This window comes from Choristoneura fumiferana, chromosome 20 (genome assembly GCF_025370935.1).
Source record: "Choristoneura fumiferana chromosome 20, NRCan_CFum_1, whole genome shotgun sequence".
In the NCBI taxonomy this organism is placed as follows: domain Eukaryota; kingdom Metazoa; phylum Arthropoda; class Insecta; order Lepidoptera; family Tortricidae; genus Choristoneura; species Choristoneura fumiferana.
Window position 1 is genome coordinate 16,452,752 of NC_133491.1, and position 15,000 is coordinate 16,467,751.

Below are 15,000 nucleotides of genomic sequence, written 5' to 3' on the forward strand. Positions count from 1 at the left end.
GCCTATATACGTTCCCCTGCTGGGCACAAGCCTCTCTAAATGAGAGCCTTGGCCATAGTTAAATTCAAATGTAATTTGTCACATGAATATCGATAAACTCAGAGTGCGAGCCGGGGTTTGAACCTACGATCCTCTGCTTGAGAGGCCATATGTCAAAGCACTAGGCCACCACCGCTTAAGACTGGTCTATTACTGTTCTAAGGTGTTATCTACCGTATCAACAGCACCCCTCTCACCTGGACAAGAACTGCATAAGCAGAAACACCAGCAGGTTTGTGGTCTCTCTGTCACCTCCTCCAGGTCCACTGCTTTAGGCATCACCGTCATCATTTCTTCCGTAGACCGCCCCGATAGAGTGTGCAGGCCCTCTGTAGGGTAACATGTATTCAAACCTAACAGGTAGGCAGCAGCAAGGAAATTATTTGACTAAATAAAGTTTTGTAAAAAAAACATTCTTAATACGAGCTTTTTTTGCTGACTGTACTTGTATTGCCACCCAAATACATTTGCATACCAATTTCAAGTCCGATGCCATAAACCGGTGAAGAGTTCCGTCCTGTGGAGTCGATCCAACCGGACTACCAGGATGTCACTATACCAGATAATGTATTGTCAGGCAATTTACATAAGCATACCAAATTTCAAGTCAATCCAACTACTGGAAGTTGGTCGAATTTAACTTGCAAGATTTGATTACGGACAGACAGACAGACAACGGACAGGTGAAACTAAAATAAAAGCTTGTAATTAACTTAAAATGAAAAAGTTTATTAGAGATGACATGACATGTTGTTATGTGCGTGACCACAATTCTCGTGGCACTATACTTCGTTTCATTTAGCATTAGAAAAAGGGTAAACAATCTTGACGAGTTTTTTTATTGATTAACGTTTTAAAAAATAGTAACTATTACTTATTACACCAAAAGCACGTAAATGATCATATGTCATGTGTGCGTGCTGAGCTGACTCCTTTTGGCATCACACTACAGCACAACGTCTCTAATTTTCTCTCTTCTTCTATTACTATTATTATTTCTATTTTGTTTTTTACTGTGTTTTTGTTGTGATGTAGTGTGTTTTTTAGGGTTCCGTAATCAAAATGGCAAAAACGGAACCCTTATAGTTTCGCCATGTCTGTCTGTCTGTCTGTCTGTCGTTCCGTCCGCGGCTTTGCTCAGGGACTATCAGTGCTAGAAAGCTGTAATTTTGCACGAATATATTGAACTGTGCCGACAAAATAGTACAATAAATATTCAAAAAAACATTTTTTTATAGTACCTCCCGTAGACGTAGATCGTTGGATAGGTCTTTCAAAATCATTAGGGGGTTGCTAGAACGATTTTCCGATTCAGTCATTTAATTTTGTTTGCAAAATATAAGTGCAAACCTTCATGAAAATCGAGCGTTTCTCCGCCCCCCCCCTCCCTCTAAAATCTAAACCGGTGGGTGGACAAATTTGAAAAAATTCAGGATAAGGCTAAGTTTGCTTCAGAATTATTAGTAGTTTAAGAGTGAATAGCAGCCTAAGGTATAAAATATGCCTAAACTTGGAATATTCCGTACAAAATACGAAATCCTTGAAAAAATATTACTTAATTTTTTTTAATGGCTATAGAACCCTATTTCGAGCATGTCCGACACGCTCTTGGCCGGATTTTATGTTAATAAATGTTGTGAGTTTGAGTTTGATGTCCTTGCTAAATGTTACATATTTGCTGTGAACTATTTTTCAAAAGTTTTTTCAATAATAAGACACGTCGAGATCGCTTATCTTCAATCTAATGCTAAAAAAACGAAGTATAGCTATAGGCTAGTTACCGTGGTTTGAGGGCGCGGCGGCGCGGGCGCAGGCGCGGCGAGCAGCTGGCCGAGCCCGAAGCGCGACGTCTTCCGTTTGAGGAGCGGCGCCGAGTACTGCCGCGAATACACCTTCTCGCGCTCTGAAATTTTATCAACTTCAAGGGATTTTCGCTACCCTAAGGCCATAATTCCTAACGCTCTGGCGCTCGCGAGCGCATTCACCATCCCTTTCTACCTTCATGCTACACCGATTGACAGAAAAAAGTTTTGGTAACAATAAAAAAAATACAAGCTTTTTTTGCTGACTGTACTCTTTGTCGACTTTACTTACATTATCACCCAAACTATATTTGCATACCAAATTTCAAGTCAACCGTTGAAGAGTTCCATCCTGCGGCCGGACTACCAGAATGTCACTACCAGATTATTGTATTGTCACGCAATTTACATATAAGTATTGCAAATGTCAAGTCAATCTGACTACTGGAAGTTGGTTAAATTTAACTTGCAAGATTTGACTACAGAGCTGCAGAGTACAGACAGACAGACATACAACGGGACAGGTGAAACTAAATAAAAGCTTGTAAAAAAGTGGTGAAAACGATTGTGATTCCAAGTGTGAGACAATAACGCAGCTGACAATGGCTTTTTAGCCTAAAGGGACGCCCCAGTGTAAAACTAATTACTGGACTGATTACTGGCTATCTGGCCCTCAAATGTATGCCGAAATAGGTGATTTTGTATGTAGAGTGAGCCAAGTAGATTGATAACCAGGGTGGAAAGTGACCCATTTCACCTGAGATATTTCTGGCGCTCGAACGAAGTAAGAGCGCCAATAGTTCGAGGGAAATGGGTAATTTTACCCGAGTTAGACACTCTACTTTTCATTTCGACTGTGAGGAAAGTAAAATAGTACAAAAAAATGAGAATATCATTTAAATTGAATTCCAGTATTCAGTAAATTGAATTTACTTATACCCAACTTTAACGGTACCTTTTTAACCTGGCCACTTGCCTCGGCCGAGTATAAAAAAAATCGAGTTGGTCACGACCAAGGAGCTTATATACCTACAAAACTGGAGGTTGAACACCAAACGAAGAAGGTTGACCTTTATTACTTATTTATATATTCCATCTCTTTCTTAACCTAACTAAAGAAAGAGATGAAATATGTTCGTGACGTAATAAACATCAAATTTCTTGTTTTGTATATAAGCTTCTTGGTCACGACGACGTGCATCTAGATGGCCATGCCGAAACGTGAAAAAAAGTGTCATTGACGTAACTCAACTATCTTCGACTCCGTGGCTAATGGAAAAATTAAAAAAAAAAATACTTTACACCCTAGAGATGAAAACGCATTTTTCCACCCGACTATCTACCCATGAAAATTAAACTTTCCGAACAGGAGAGATGAAAATGTTTTGTTTATATAGATATACCATGCTGGCGGTCGGGCTGCGGCGGCATGGTCGCGGGCGCCGATATGGTCCGCTTGTAGGGCCACTTGGTGCCGAAACTAGCGCTCAGCGTGTTGACAGCCGACACGCTCAGCGCCTCGTGCGCACGTCGCACTTTGTACAGGAACCATTCGGAGCTCGTGTCCGTGCTCACTAGTTCTGGGGGGGAGAGGGGCTTGGGTCATACACGTTGGGTTATTATGAAAAAATAGATATACAGATAGTGTTAGCGAAGAGAAAACTTAAATCGGTTGAAAATTGGATTTATAGTGATTTTTTGAAAAATCTATTTACCTGTCTCTTTCTCAAACGCTTTTCTCTATGCAGCAAGTATGGCGATACTGGCGTGTGACGTCACATGCCAGTATGTCTTTCTCTGTCTAATCTTGAATTTCAAACCTTTATAACTTTGTTATTTGTAAAGGTATCTTAAAAATTGTTTTTCTATTCGATAACAGGCATTGTGTAGTTTTAATTTATAAAACATATACAAAACAGTCAAATACCGTATTGTTGTGTATAGATATAGAATGATCTAAAATTTATGTTATCGGGAATTCGTTAAAGAAAATAAAGAAAAAAGAATGTGAGATATTTTTGGTTCCATCAGTACCACCTCCTTACTGTAATAAGACTAAACAAACTAAAGGTATATCCGTAAGTATGTTATATGACTTATATAAAATGACCTCGTCCATTATTTTTTTAAACTTTATTTATTTTGACACGTTTCCTCACGGTCTACATCCCATAACAAATACAACGTGCACCTGACGCGTAGATAAAATATAAAGGCTTTCAATAGAAGAACTAGCAACAACTAACAATAGTTTTCTTGTAGTTGTAGTTTCTAAAATATACAACCATTAGTTTTCTGATAATCTATTCCAATCCCGTTGGAATTTGGGATATCAGAAACAAAAAAAAATCAAACACTAAGAAGGGTCTATTTCACCACACTTCCTAATATTTTACATGACAGACATATTGTTTCTAAAAAACAAAGATGACATCACAGATATCTCCCACATAAAATATCAGATACAAGGGAGTGGTGAAACGGTCTATAAATACTTAACGTCAAGTAATAATTACCTCTCAAATTGTTAAAATCTACGCTCTTATTGGAGTTTATCTGGGCCTCCAAGAACAGTGCTTCGAATCTGTTGAGGAAGAACTGCCACGACAGAATGTTCCTGTCGCTGAGGGTGTTGTGGAGCTGGTACACGCACTGCAGCACCATGGCGCGGTCCACGATCACCAGGTCGAACTGCGTCTCCAAGCAGTACACCAGCAACTACGGGGCAGATTTAAACGGTAAAGCTGAAAGACTTCATCGAAACATCAACGGTAATAGTTACTTATGTGGCTGGTGCATAATGAGGGGCATTAAAGTATGATCACACGAATATTTTAATGCCTAATTATGTATAGCCAACACTATGCTGAGCTGGGACCGCTTCGCGAGTTCGCATATTGTTGTATTTTCGTTATTATTTTTGTGTGTTTAGCGAATAAATATTTTCTATTTCTATTATTTCTATTTCTATAGCCGCATACATAACTTTATCTACATGCATATCATAAGTTTTCTAAAATATGTTCAGATATGGCCTGTATTTTTAAGTTAGTGTTACTGATAACTAGTTTGAAGTACCTACCAAAGCTTAAATAAAACAGATAATAAAAAACTAGTTTTATTTATAATAATAATTATTATCTACATGCATGTCATAAGTTTTCTACAATATGTACAGATATGCATTGTTAAAAAAAGTATTACCGATACTTTAATGTAAACATTAAGATGCACTGTACTTTAATGTGAACATTAAGATGCACCCGCAGATACCAGGTTTCTTAATAAAGGCCATTTGATAGTCGTTTCTGAACATATAATAGGGAAGTTATGATATGCATGTAGATAAAACGTTTTAAACTTTCGTGATTTTCACTCATAGTCAAAATACCACTCAAATGTTCGGAGGGACGATCGGACGTTTTAGTGGTGTCGGTGTGATGGGGTGACAAATAAAAATGACCAAGTGCGGGTAGTTCGTGATACGAGTGCCGGTACTTTTTGTGATCAAGTGCGGGTAGTTCGAAGGACTCGCGCTGCTAGGCAGACTTGACACCCTACACTTCAGTCTACTCGTGACCACGGCCACTGTAATGTGGTTGAAACGTCGAGGTAAATGTCACTCGTGTGTTTTAGCGTGATAAGTCCCGTTTGTGGTATTTTGACTATCAAGAGTAAAGCCAGACGAGCGTTTAACCTTTTACATGAGGAGGTTAAGTTCAGATTGTGGCATAGGCATGCGTTGAGTCAATTAGGGCAAGCAGCGCCTGGAGCTGCCTACCGTACTGGGGAGGAGGGGGGTTGTGAATTGTCCAATGCACGTCAGTGGATTGTACCACATAGCAACGCAAAGTGAGTTGTACGCACGTGCTTCGTGATCGTGATAAGACAATCTGGAAAAACAAAAACTAAAAGCAACCAAAACAATTAGGGCTTCTGTGATAGAGTAGTTGGCGTTAGCATCGAAAGAAAGAAACATTTATTCACTACTAGCGTTCACCCGCGGCTTCGCACGCGTAAATCATTAGAGTTGAATCGAAATTCCGGGATTTTATTAAATTCTCGTGGGAATTCTCTAAAATTACATAGTGGTCATTGATGTTAAATTAAAACACTCATGCCAAATTTCATGACCCTACACCCAGCGGTTGTTATTTAGAGATTTTATCCCTATACCGTTGGGATATCGGGATTAAAAGTATCCTATGTTGTAATCCAGGTTAAAAACTAACTTTTTGCCAAACTTCATTCAAATCCGTCCAGCGGTTTCAGCGTGAAGAAGTAACAAACGTACTCACTCACTCACAAACTTTCACATTTATAATATTAGTAGGATTCGCAAAAACTTACAGCACATGGAGTATACAACTTGAAAATAAAAAGCAAATAAAAAAAGCAAGTCTTTGCGAAATTGAGAAACGGTCTCAGCTCAGCAAAGTGTTGCCCGAACAGGCCAACGCTTTTCTTCCGCTGCATTGCATTGCGAGGTCCTTTCACAATTTTGACAGATGTGTCACGTTTGTGATTGATATTAAATGAGCCAAACGCAAGCAAGACTGTAACGTCAAACGGACTTCACGACACTAACGCCATCTAGTGACATTAAGCTTACATCAATAGCGTTGTCGTGTATGGTGCCAATATATAGGGTGGCCCGTTGCGCGACGTACACATTGATGTCGTCCATGCTGGAGATGAGATAGCAGAAGGCCGTCGCGAGGGCCGTCTGCAACGGCAGACTGGTCTTGATTGGCGAGCCGTCCATGAATCTGGAGACGAAAACATAGGAAAGTAAAAAACCGGCCAAGTGCGAATCGGACTCGCGCACGAATGGTTCCGTATCATTATCTATACAACGTTAGGCATTAGCAAAAAAACGGCAAAAAAAACAAGTTTGTGTTATGGGAGCCCCCCTTAAATACTTATTTTATTCTGTTTTTAGTATTCGTTGTTATAGCGGCCACAGTAATACATAATTTGTGAAAATTTCAAGTGTCTTAATATTACGACTCAAGAGATAGAGCCCTGTGACAGACGACCGACAGATAGACAGACAGACAGCGGAGTCTCAGTAATGAGCTCCGTTGGTAATGGCTCAATGGCTCAGTAATGGGAACCTTAAAATTCGCCTCACCTGATGATGACGGTGACCTTCTCCAAGGCGCGGAAGCGCACGCGCGCGTCGCGGTGGTGGAACTGGTCGCGCACGAGCGCGCAGAACACGTCCCCGCCGCCCGCCAGCGAGCAGCAGTGCAGCAGCACCGGCACCGCCACCGAACAGATGGCCGAGTGGGACGCGTCGCACACGTTCCACAAGCTATAGGACAATGAGATGAGATGACAAATGAGAAAGGAATGCCTGATTAACTCAATCAAATCAATCAGCCCGCATTCACCCACTGCTGAGTAAAGGCCACTTCATTTTCACGCCACTTTGCCCGGTCCTTTCATCATCATCATCATCCATGTCATCCGACCAACGGGCGTCCTGCCCACTTTTCTTCGACCCATTGGCCACCACTCCGAAACCTCCGCCCGTTGCGTCTCGCCAAGTTGCCCGCCCATGTCAACTTCAATAAGAGCTATCGCGTATGAATTCGCCGCTAGAGGCGCTAGTGTAGCGTGAGGTCTCCGAAATGTCAAATCTCATAGTTATTGGGTGAGCTACGCGGGTTTATTTATAATTAGAATAATTTTGTGAATATTTTGCAATATCTGAAATTAATTATGGCAAATATGCGTTCCAGGCCAATGAATGTCTGTGTTTTGAGATAGTTTTGTCTTTCGGAAACCTATTTCCTCCCTTTTTTCCGAACAAAACGGGGACTATGCAACACTGTGGCATGCTCGATATTTTTATGGTACGGTTTTAAAGTGTATTAAATTGATTTTAATCTAAACTTTGTTTTCACACCCGTAAAAACAGACTTTGAAAGCCATACTTAAAAACCTCACACAACAGCGCGCCATCTAGTGAGAAAAAAACGATAGCCCTCATTGTATTATCCTCTTGCCCACATCCACAAATCTAGTCCGTTTCCGAATTTCAGAGTTGGAGATGTGGTCAAGAAGTGTAATGCCGAGCATAGCTCGCTCCATGGCTCTTTGTGCTTTTATTTGGTGCATGCCCTCATGAGCGTCCATGTTTCAGAACTGTAAGTTAAGACGGGCAAGACACTGGTCAAAAACTATTGACTATAAAACGATTGACTCAGGGGTCACTTTTCTTTCGAGCGTGGGTATAACGCGCCTTTCTGTAAATACTGTTCTTTCTAAATGGTTACTTAGCTCATGACCATGATATCGCTCTTGTTGCAATGCAAAGATACGATTCAGTGGTGGCAGTGAGAGCAGCAATCATTATCAGATATTCAGTCAGCTTCGCCGAAAAACCAGAGCCACCGACTTCGCTCGAAGAGCACATAACCTATGGAGGAGAAAGGTGCTCAAACTAGAAGACGCAGCGTTGGCAGGCCTCCCACTAGATAGACTGACGTCATTGCGGGACTAGCGGACAACCAATGGATGCAGCTGGCAAATTGTCGGTCATTGTGGCGCTCTAAGGGGGAAACCTTTATCCAATGTGGACGTCTTCCGGCTGATGATAATCAGTTCATATTGTGTTAGTAACATGTACTAACTTGTCGATAAGCAGGTTCTCCTGGCACCAGATGAGGAAGCCGCGATGGTCAGCCAGCGCGTCCGCGTTGAGGACCAACACTTGGAGACACTGCAGCAGGTGGTACAGCACGTTCGGATGAGAGGTATTCTTCAGCTCCTGGCGAATACAAACATAAAAGGGGTTACAGATGTAGCTAATGATGTTGTGCCATCGTATTTTATCGAAAAAGTTCGTATTTGGTTTCTCAACTAGCTTAGCCATTGGGGGAGAACTATAATCAACACTGGACGGCCTACGGCTGATATGATGATGATGATGATGAATAAGCCTAGAATTCAAGGTGTAAGGCACATACTTGCAACAGCTGGTGTATATACTGCAGCTCCTGAGGCAGCTCGTCGATGCAGAAGTGGAACTTGCCAGCAGACGTTGGCCAGAAGTTGGTCATGTCGTCATCAACCGATTCTGCCATTGCTTCATGGTCGCCTAGTAGATTGGGGGTCGAAACCTGGTAAACAACCGATCTCTGTGTATCTGTTTTCTGTATAGCTTACTATTTCTGATGTACAATAAAGAGTCTTTGCATATTATTGTATATATCTTAATTAATAGCAGCATAGCCGTGGAGGCGTAATGGTTAGATCTATGGACTCTCAAGCAGAGAGGACCGTGGATTCAAACCCGGGCTCGCATCTCTGAGTTTTCAAAATGTAGGACACCAGCACAAATCTGCAATACCCCTGGTGTTGCAGATGTTTATGGGCGGTGGTGATCTCTTACCATCAGGAGACCCACTTGCTCGTTTTCCATCCAGTAGAATAAAAAAAAACTGCGAAGCCATTTAATGGTGTGTGTGAAGTTCCCAGTTGCCCTCAGGCTATCGTTTTTTGTCTCACTAGATGGCGCACTGTTGCGTGAGGTTTTTAAGTATGGCTTTCAAAGTCTGTTATTACGGGCGTGAAAACAAAGTTTAGATTAAAATCATATTTAATACACCTTAAAACTGTACCATAAAAATATCGAGCATGGCACAGTGTTGCATAGTCGCCGTTTTGTCCGGAAAAAATGGGGAGAACAAGGTTTCCGAAAGACAAAACTGTCTCAAAACACAGACAATCATTGCCCCGGAACGCATATTTGCCATAATTAATTTCAGATATTGCAAAATATTCACAAAATTATTCTAATTATAAATAAACCCGCGTAGCTCACCCAAAAACTATGAGATTTGACATTTCGGAGACCTCACGCTACACTAGCGCCTCTAGTGGCGAATTCATACGCGATAGCCCTCATTCCACTGGGCCCCGTCGTATCCCGCCTATACTTACGTCAGCAATAGTAGTAGCGATGTCAGTGTCAGGCAGCGTGATGGTGTGTGCTGTGGCCATAATCGGAGCGTCTGGTCGCCACATCGAGTTATTTTGTGATCGTCTCCACCGTACCCACCTCACTCCTTACCTTTTTTTTTTTTTTTATTCTATTGGATGGCAAACGAGCAAGTGGGTCTCCTGATGGTAAGAGATCACCACCGCCCATAGACACCTGCAACACCAGGGGGATTGCAGATGCGTTGCCAACCTAGAGGCCTAAGATGGGATACCTCAAGTGCCAGTAATTTCACCGGCTGTCTTACTCTCCACGCCGAAACACAACAGTTACATCTAACTACCTTACGCTACATCTAACTACCTTAAATATAGACAAAGACCAGACCGTCTGAACGTCGTATCCCGTCGATACTTACGTCAGCAGTAGCAGTAGCGACGTCAGTGTCAGTAAGCGTGATGGTGTGAGCAGTGACCATGGTCGGGGCGTCGTTCGGCGGCAGACTGGTCGCCATGTCGAGTTGTTCCGTGATCGTCTCCACTGTAGCTGTCATTATCTTCAAAAGGAAAAGATGAACCAAAATGTTGGCACCATCAGGCCTTCGGTAGGTAGTTCTAATAGCTATTCAACTGCTTTAAGTATCTTGTCGCATATATTGAAATTAAAATAACTTTTAATTGTACCGCAAGCAAATTATTTTATGAAAACTTTTCGCTCGGTTTGACTCATTTTTTCAATACATACAAATAATGATAGTGTTAGCTGTTGAAACGCATGTAGAGCCATTTGCTTAACGCGCGCGTCATCAGAAACTCATTCACCATCCCTTTTTGACAAAAAGAAATGGTGAACGATAATTGCGTTTTTATATAATGTTTGCAAGTTACAGCAATAAAAGTAAGTTTTTTTAAACCGTAGGATGGATTTTATTTTTGATGTAAATAAGCATGATAATATTTAATATCTTTATTAATTATTTAAATTTATCGTGTATTTAATTATTTAAGAAATTACTACGACAATTTTTTATTTCACTAATTTTTAAGGGCATATCGACAAAAAATAACAATTTATTATTTTTTTAAATTCTCAATCGACGCCTTCTTGTACTTTTCTTGTAGATATACCCGTATTTTTATTATTAACAGAAATTAGCAAAATAAATGTATCAAGAGCTAAGTAAAGTCACGAAACGAAAAATAACGACTTCATTAAACTTATCGAAACAGCTACATATAACATTAAAAGCTACATTTTATAGGCACGGAAATTGACTCGGCCAAGTTCAAATTTATAAATAAAAACACAGGTAAAGCTGGGGTTCAGTGTAAAGCAACAGTGACGCGACGACCGTGACCTTGCGTCAGAGCAGCAGGTAATAAACATACAATTACATATATTTATTTAAATACATTTTCGAAGGTACCACTATGCGTTTCAAAGAACATTAGGATTAAATTAACTGCCAGCTGTGAAGTTTTTGAAATTAAAACACGATCAATGTACTAAAAACAATTAACTGAATTTAAAAAAAGAGATTCTCAATTCAGCTACAGGTTTTTTCTGACCCACACATGGAATTTTTATTTACTGCAAAAAACAGCGAGTGTCAGACAAGTCAAGGTATACCATCCACCTGGAGAGAGATTTCTCTTGTGCTGTTTTAGGTTGAGGTGTTCTACGAAGATGTCTTGCGACTAAAGCCGAGTTTAGACTTGCAAGAAAAACGTCCAAGGTGTATTACATTGCGAGGCCCTCTTGTTCTGAGAGGAGGCCTGTGCCCAGCAGTGGGACGTATATAGGCTGGGATGATGATTTACATTGATCTGTCGCTCTGTCGCGTCATTGTCGCGGCGGTTTTGACACCACTGACGCTTACTCCAGAACTCCATATAGTTGAATGAAGTCTTAAAAACGTGAAGCAATAAGATCCATGTCGTTGAATGCTTAGTTTACAATCAAATCTTTTTAGCCATTGATACTTTCAGTTCAGTACAGGCAAACCAACCCAACGAACTTTAACGAATTTTAGAGACTCCTTAACTCAAAAAATCTTTTTAATTTAAGATTAGAAGCTAAGGTTAATCAAGTTAATTATGCAATTTTTATTGAAATAAACAGTTTAAAGTTTAATTTTTTTTTTTAACTGAAATATTCCAGATTAATTTTAACATTTTCCGAATATCAAAAGAAAAAAACGGTGTCACAGTCAATTTGCTCCAAAACTACCGAACCGATTAAGTTCAAAATTGGTACGCTTATGTAAGACGGTGACCCAAAGAGGTACGCGAACCGTAAATAAATGAATTTTAAACATGAAGCTACATTTAGGAGGTGAAATAGAATAAAAATACAAGCTATATCGTGTGTCATGTTAAATCACTTAAATCAGTCTTCTCCAAAGTGGGCGATAACGCCCCCTTGTGGGCGCTGGAGACCTAGAGGGGGGCGGTTAGGGACCCAGAAAAAATCTCGTTCAGAATATAGGTTTAATTAAATTTCAGGCGAGACTAATATATTATGTAGGTTTTAAGGTGAAAAAAATGGGAGCGCCACAAACGAAATAAGTTTGGGAACCTCTGTGTTAAACCAAGGGTCTTGTTTACAGCCAACGACATATACCTTTTGCCTTTAACATATAAAGCACACGTGACAAACAGAGCAAGGAAGGTCATACTTGCGTGTCGGCTGACGACTTTGTCAGGGTTGCGTCCGAATCGACGTCGCTTATGAGTGACAGTTGCATGAAATGAACAAACTATACATCTATATAGAAATACGTTCAACACCGAAAACTGGTATACTGTTTAGTACTGTGTCGCTCGGTCCGAAATGAGGATATTATACGGGTATATGTGGCGCCACAGTCTATGCAAAAGTGTCATGCTTGTATTGAAAATTAGTTTCATTTTTAGCCACCATTTTTAATAGTAGGGTATTTGACATGTCCCATCAATTGGCATGTTTTTTGTAAACACACATAACGTGATTCTCTGAAGATTTTTTATGGTAATACAGCTGAACTGTAACCTCACTTATTAGCCAATCCAGATGGCTATTTATTTGTTGTAATTGAAAGTTAGTCTGATTTCAAAACTTAAAATCAAACGTTTCAAACTTGGCAGCCCAACTGAAATAACTGCAAGTGCCAACTGCTCATACATTTTGATCGCAGCTAGCGTGCAGTTTGCGTGCAGTTTTACCGACTGCAATGCCAAATGTATGAACAGTCAGCAATGGTAGTTACGTTGCAGTCTGCGTGTAAGAACTCTTAGATCTGTATAGAAATATTATTTAACAATGTCAAATACCCTACTAGACATTTTGTTATTGATTTCGATGATTTTTCAAAACATTTATAACAGGAAAGTGTGTTTTCTTTCGCCTTCCATGGTAAATGATTTGTGTTTTATTTTACCGAAATAACGTTCTCCGGATTTTTAAATGTGACAAATATTGTTTGGCGACACAGTACTAAAAGGTATATGTATTTTTGGGGTTGGTAACAGCCACGGAAAAATAGAGAAATAAACGTAGAGAGAGAGTGAGTGGGAGAAGTTACAAACCTATGTAAACGATAAAGTTTTTGTCTGTCTGGCCAAAATTAAAAGTTAAATTGGCATAACATTTTCAAAAATTTCACTTTTTTTTAAATCAGATTACATTTTTTTTAAATACTCAAAATAAATGCTTATGTCCAGCAGTCGGACGTATATAAGCAGTGATATGTCAGAGATTTTCACCATTTTTAACCGACTTCAATAAGAGAAGGTTCTTGATTCATATATAATGAATGTCAGACATTAACAAGACACTACTTAATGAGTAAGTATTACAAAAACATGAGTTAAATTAAATAACCTGTATGTTTTTTTTTTTTTATTCGACTGGATGGCAAACGAGCAAGTGGGTCTCCTGATGGTAAGAGATCACCATCGCCCATAAACATCTGCAACGCCAGGGGTACTGCAGATGCGTTGCCAACCTAGAGGCCTAAGATGGAATACCTCAGGTGCCAGTAATTTCACCGGCTGTCTTACTCTCCACGCCGAAACACAACAGTGCAAGCACTGCTGCTTCACGGCAGGATTAGCGAGCAAGATGGTGGTAGCAATCCGGGCGGACCTTGCACAAGGTCCTACCACCTGCAGTATGTTGCCCTGCTCAGGCCATGTCAGTCACTATTGTCAAAAGAATTATTAGAAGGTACTATCAATTAACATTGAATCTACCTACTAAAGAATTTATTAACAAACAGACTTTGTTAGCCCTATCGTGGCGAGACATCTTTTGAAAGAAAATAACCCAAAAAAGTTCAAAATGAAATACTTTTACGACCGCGATTTTTTCCTTTTGTCAATCAAAAAAATAGGCAGTTACAGTATCGCGTGACGTCACTCCATGCGATACTTTTTAGCACAGCGTCACGTCACGGGCCCCCACTCCAGCAGGGCTACTACGAAACTCGAAACTCGAAGTTCGTGTCGTGCGGCCCCTCTGACACTTAAATACTATTTAAAACGAGAGCGACAGGGACGGTACGATACGAACTACGATTTTCGAACTTCGGAGTAGGCCTTCAGGACTTTGACCCGCTTCATCTTTTTAATTTTTTTTTGTTGATTGGCAAAAGAAAAAATAAATCCAAATATTTTCTTATAATCTAACAGCAGGACTTATTAGAACAATATTTCATCCATATACTTTCTCAACCTCGTATCAGGTCACATTAAATCCTTTGGCTGACTTAGGTCATGTTCTAGGTAAGTCATTTTCCAAGTAGGTCATGTTCTAAGGAAGTATTTTTCTTAGTAGTTCATGTTCTAGATAAATCATTTCCTATCTAAGTAGGTCATGTTCTAGGTTAGTCATTTTCTAAGTAGGTCATGTTCTAGTAGGTAAGTCATTTTCTGAGTAGGTCATGTTCTACGTAAGTCATTTTCTAAGTAGGTCATGTTCTAGAAAAGTAATTTTCTGAGTAGGTCGTGTTCTAGGTAAGTCATTTTCTGAGTAGGTCATGTTCTAGGTAAGTTATTTTCTAAGTAGGTCATGTTCTAGGTAAGTCATTTTCTAATAAGGTCATGTTTTAGGTAAGTCATTTTCTAAGTAGGTCATGTTCTAGGCAAGTTATTTTCTGAGTAGGTCATCTTCTAGGTTACGTAGAGCAGACTTACGCAGAAAATGACTTGCCAAGAACATGACCTACGT

General features: G+C 40.0%; 1 protein-coding gene across 1 annotated transcript in view; it reads right to left on the reverse strand.

Moving 5' to 3' along the window:
• Positions 1–1,830: 1,830 nt before the first annotated feature.
• The window catches only part of LOC141439280 (protein unc-79 homolog), a gene marked incomplete at its 3' end in the record, with an annotated part of 41,693 nt that continues 28,523 nt past the window's right edge, over positions 1,831–15,000 (reverse strand). The window contains 9 exon segments of the mRNA XM_074103536.1: positions 1,831–1,942; positions 3,245–3,421; positions 4,358–4,559; positions 6,454–6,610; positions 6,976–7,158; positions 8,483–8,619; positions 8,819–8,971; positions 10,211–10,348; positions 12,470–12,550. Coding sequence (XP_073959637.1) covers positions 1,831–1,942; positions 3,245–3,421; positions 4,358–4,559; positions 6,454–6,610; positions 6,976–7,158; positions 8,483–8,619; positions 8,819–8,971; positions 10,211–10,348; positions 12,470–12,550 — 1,340 coding nt within the window.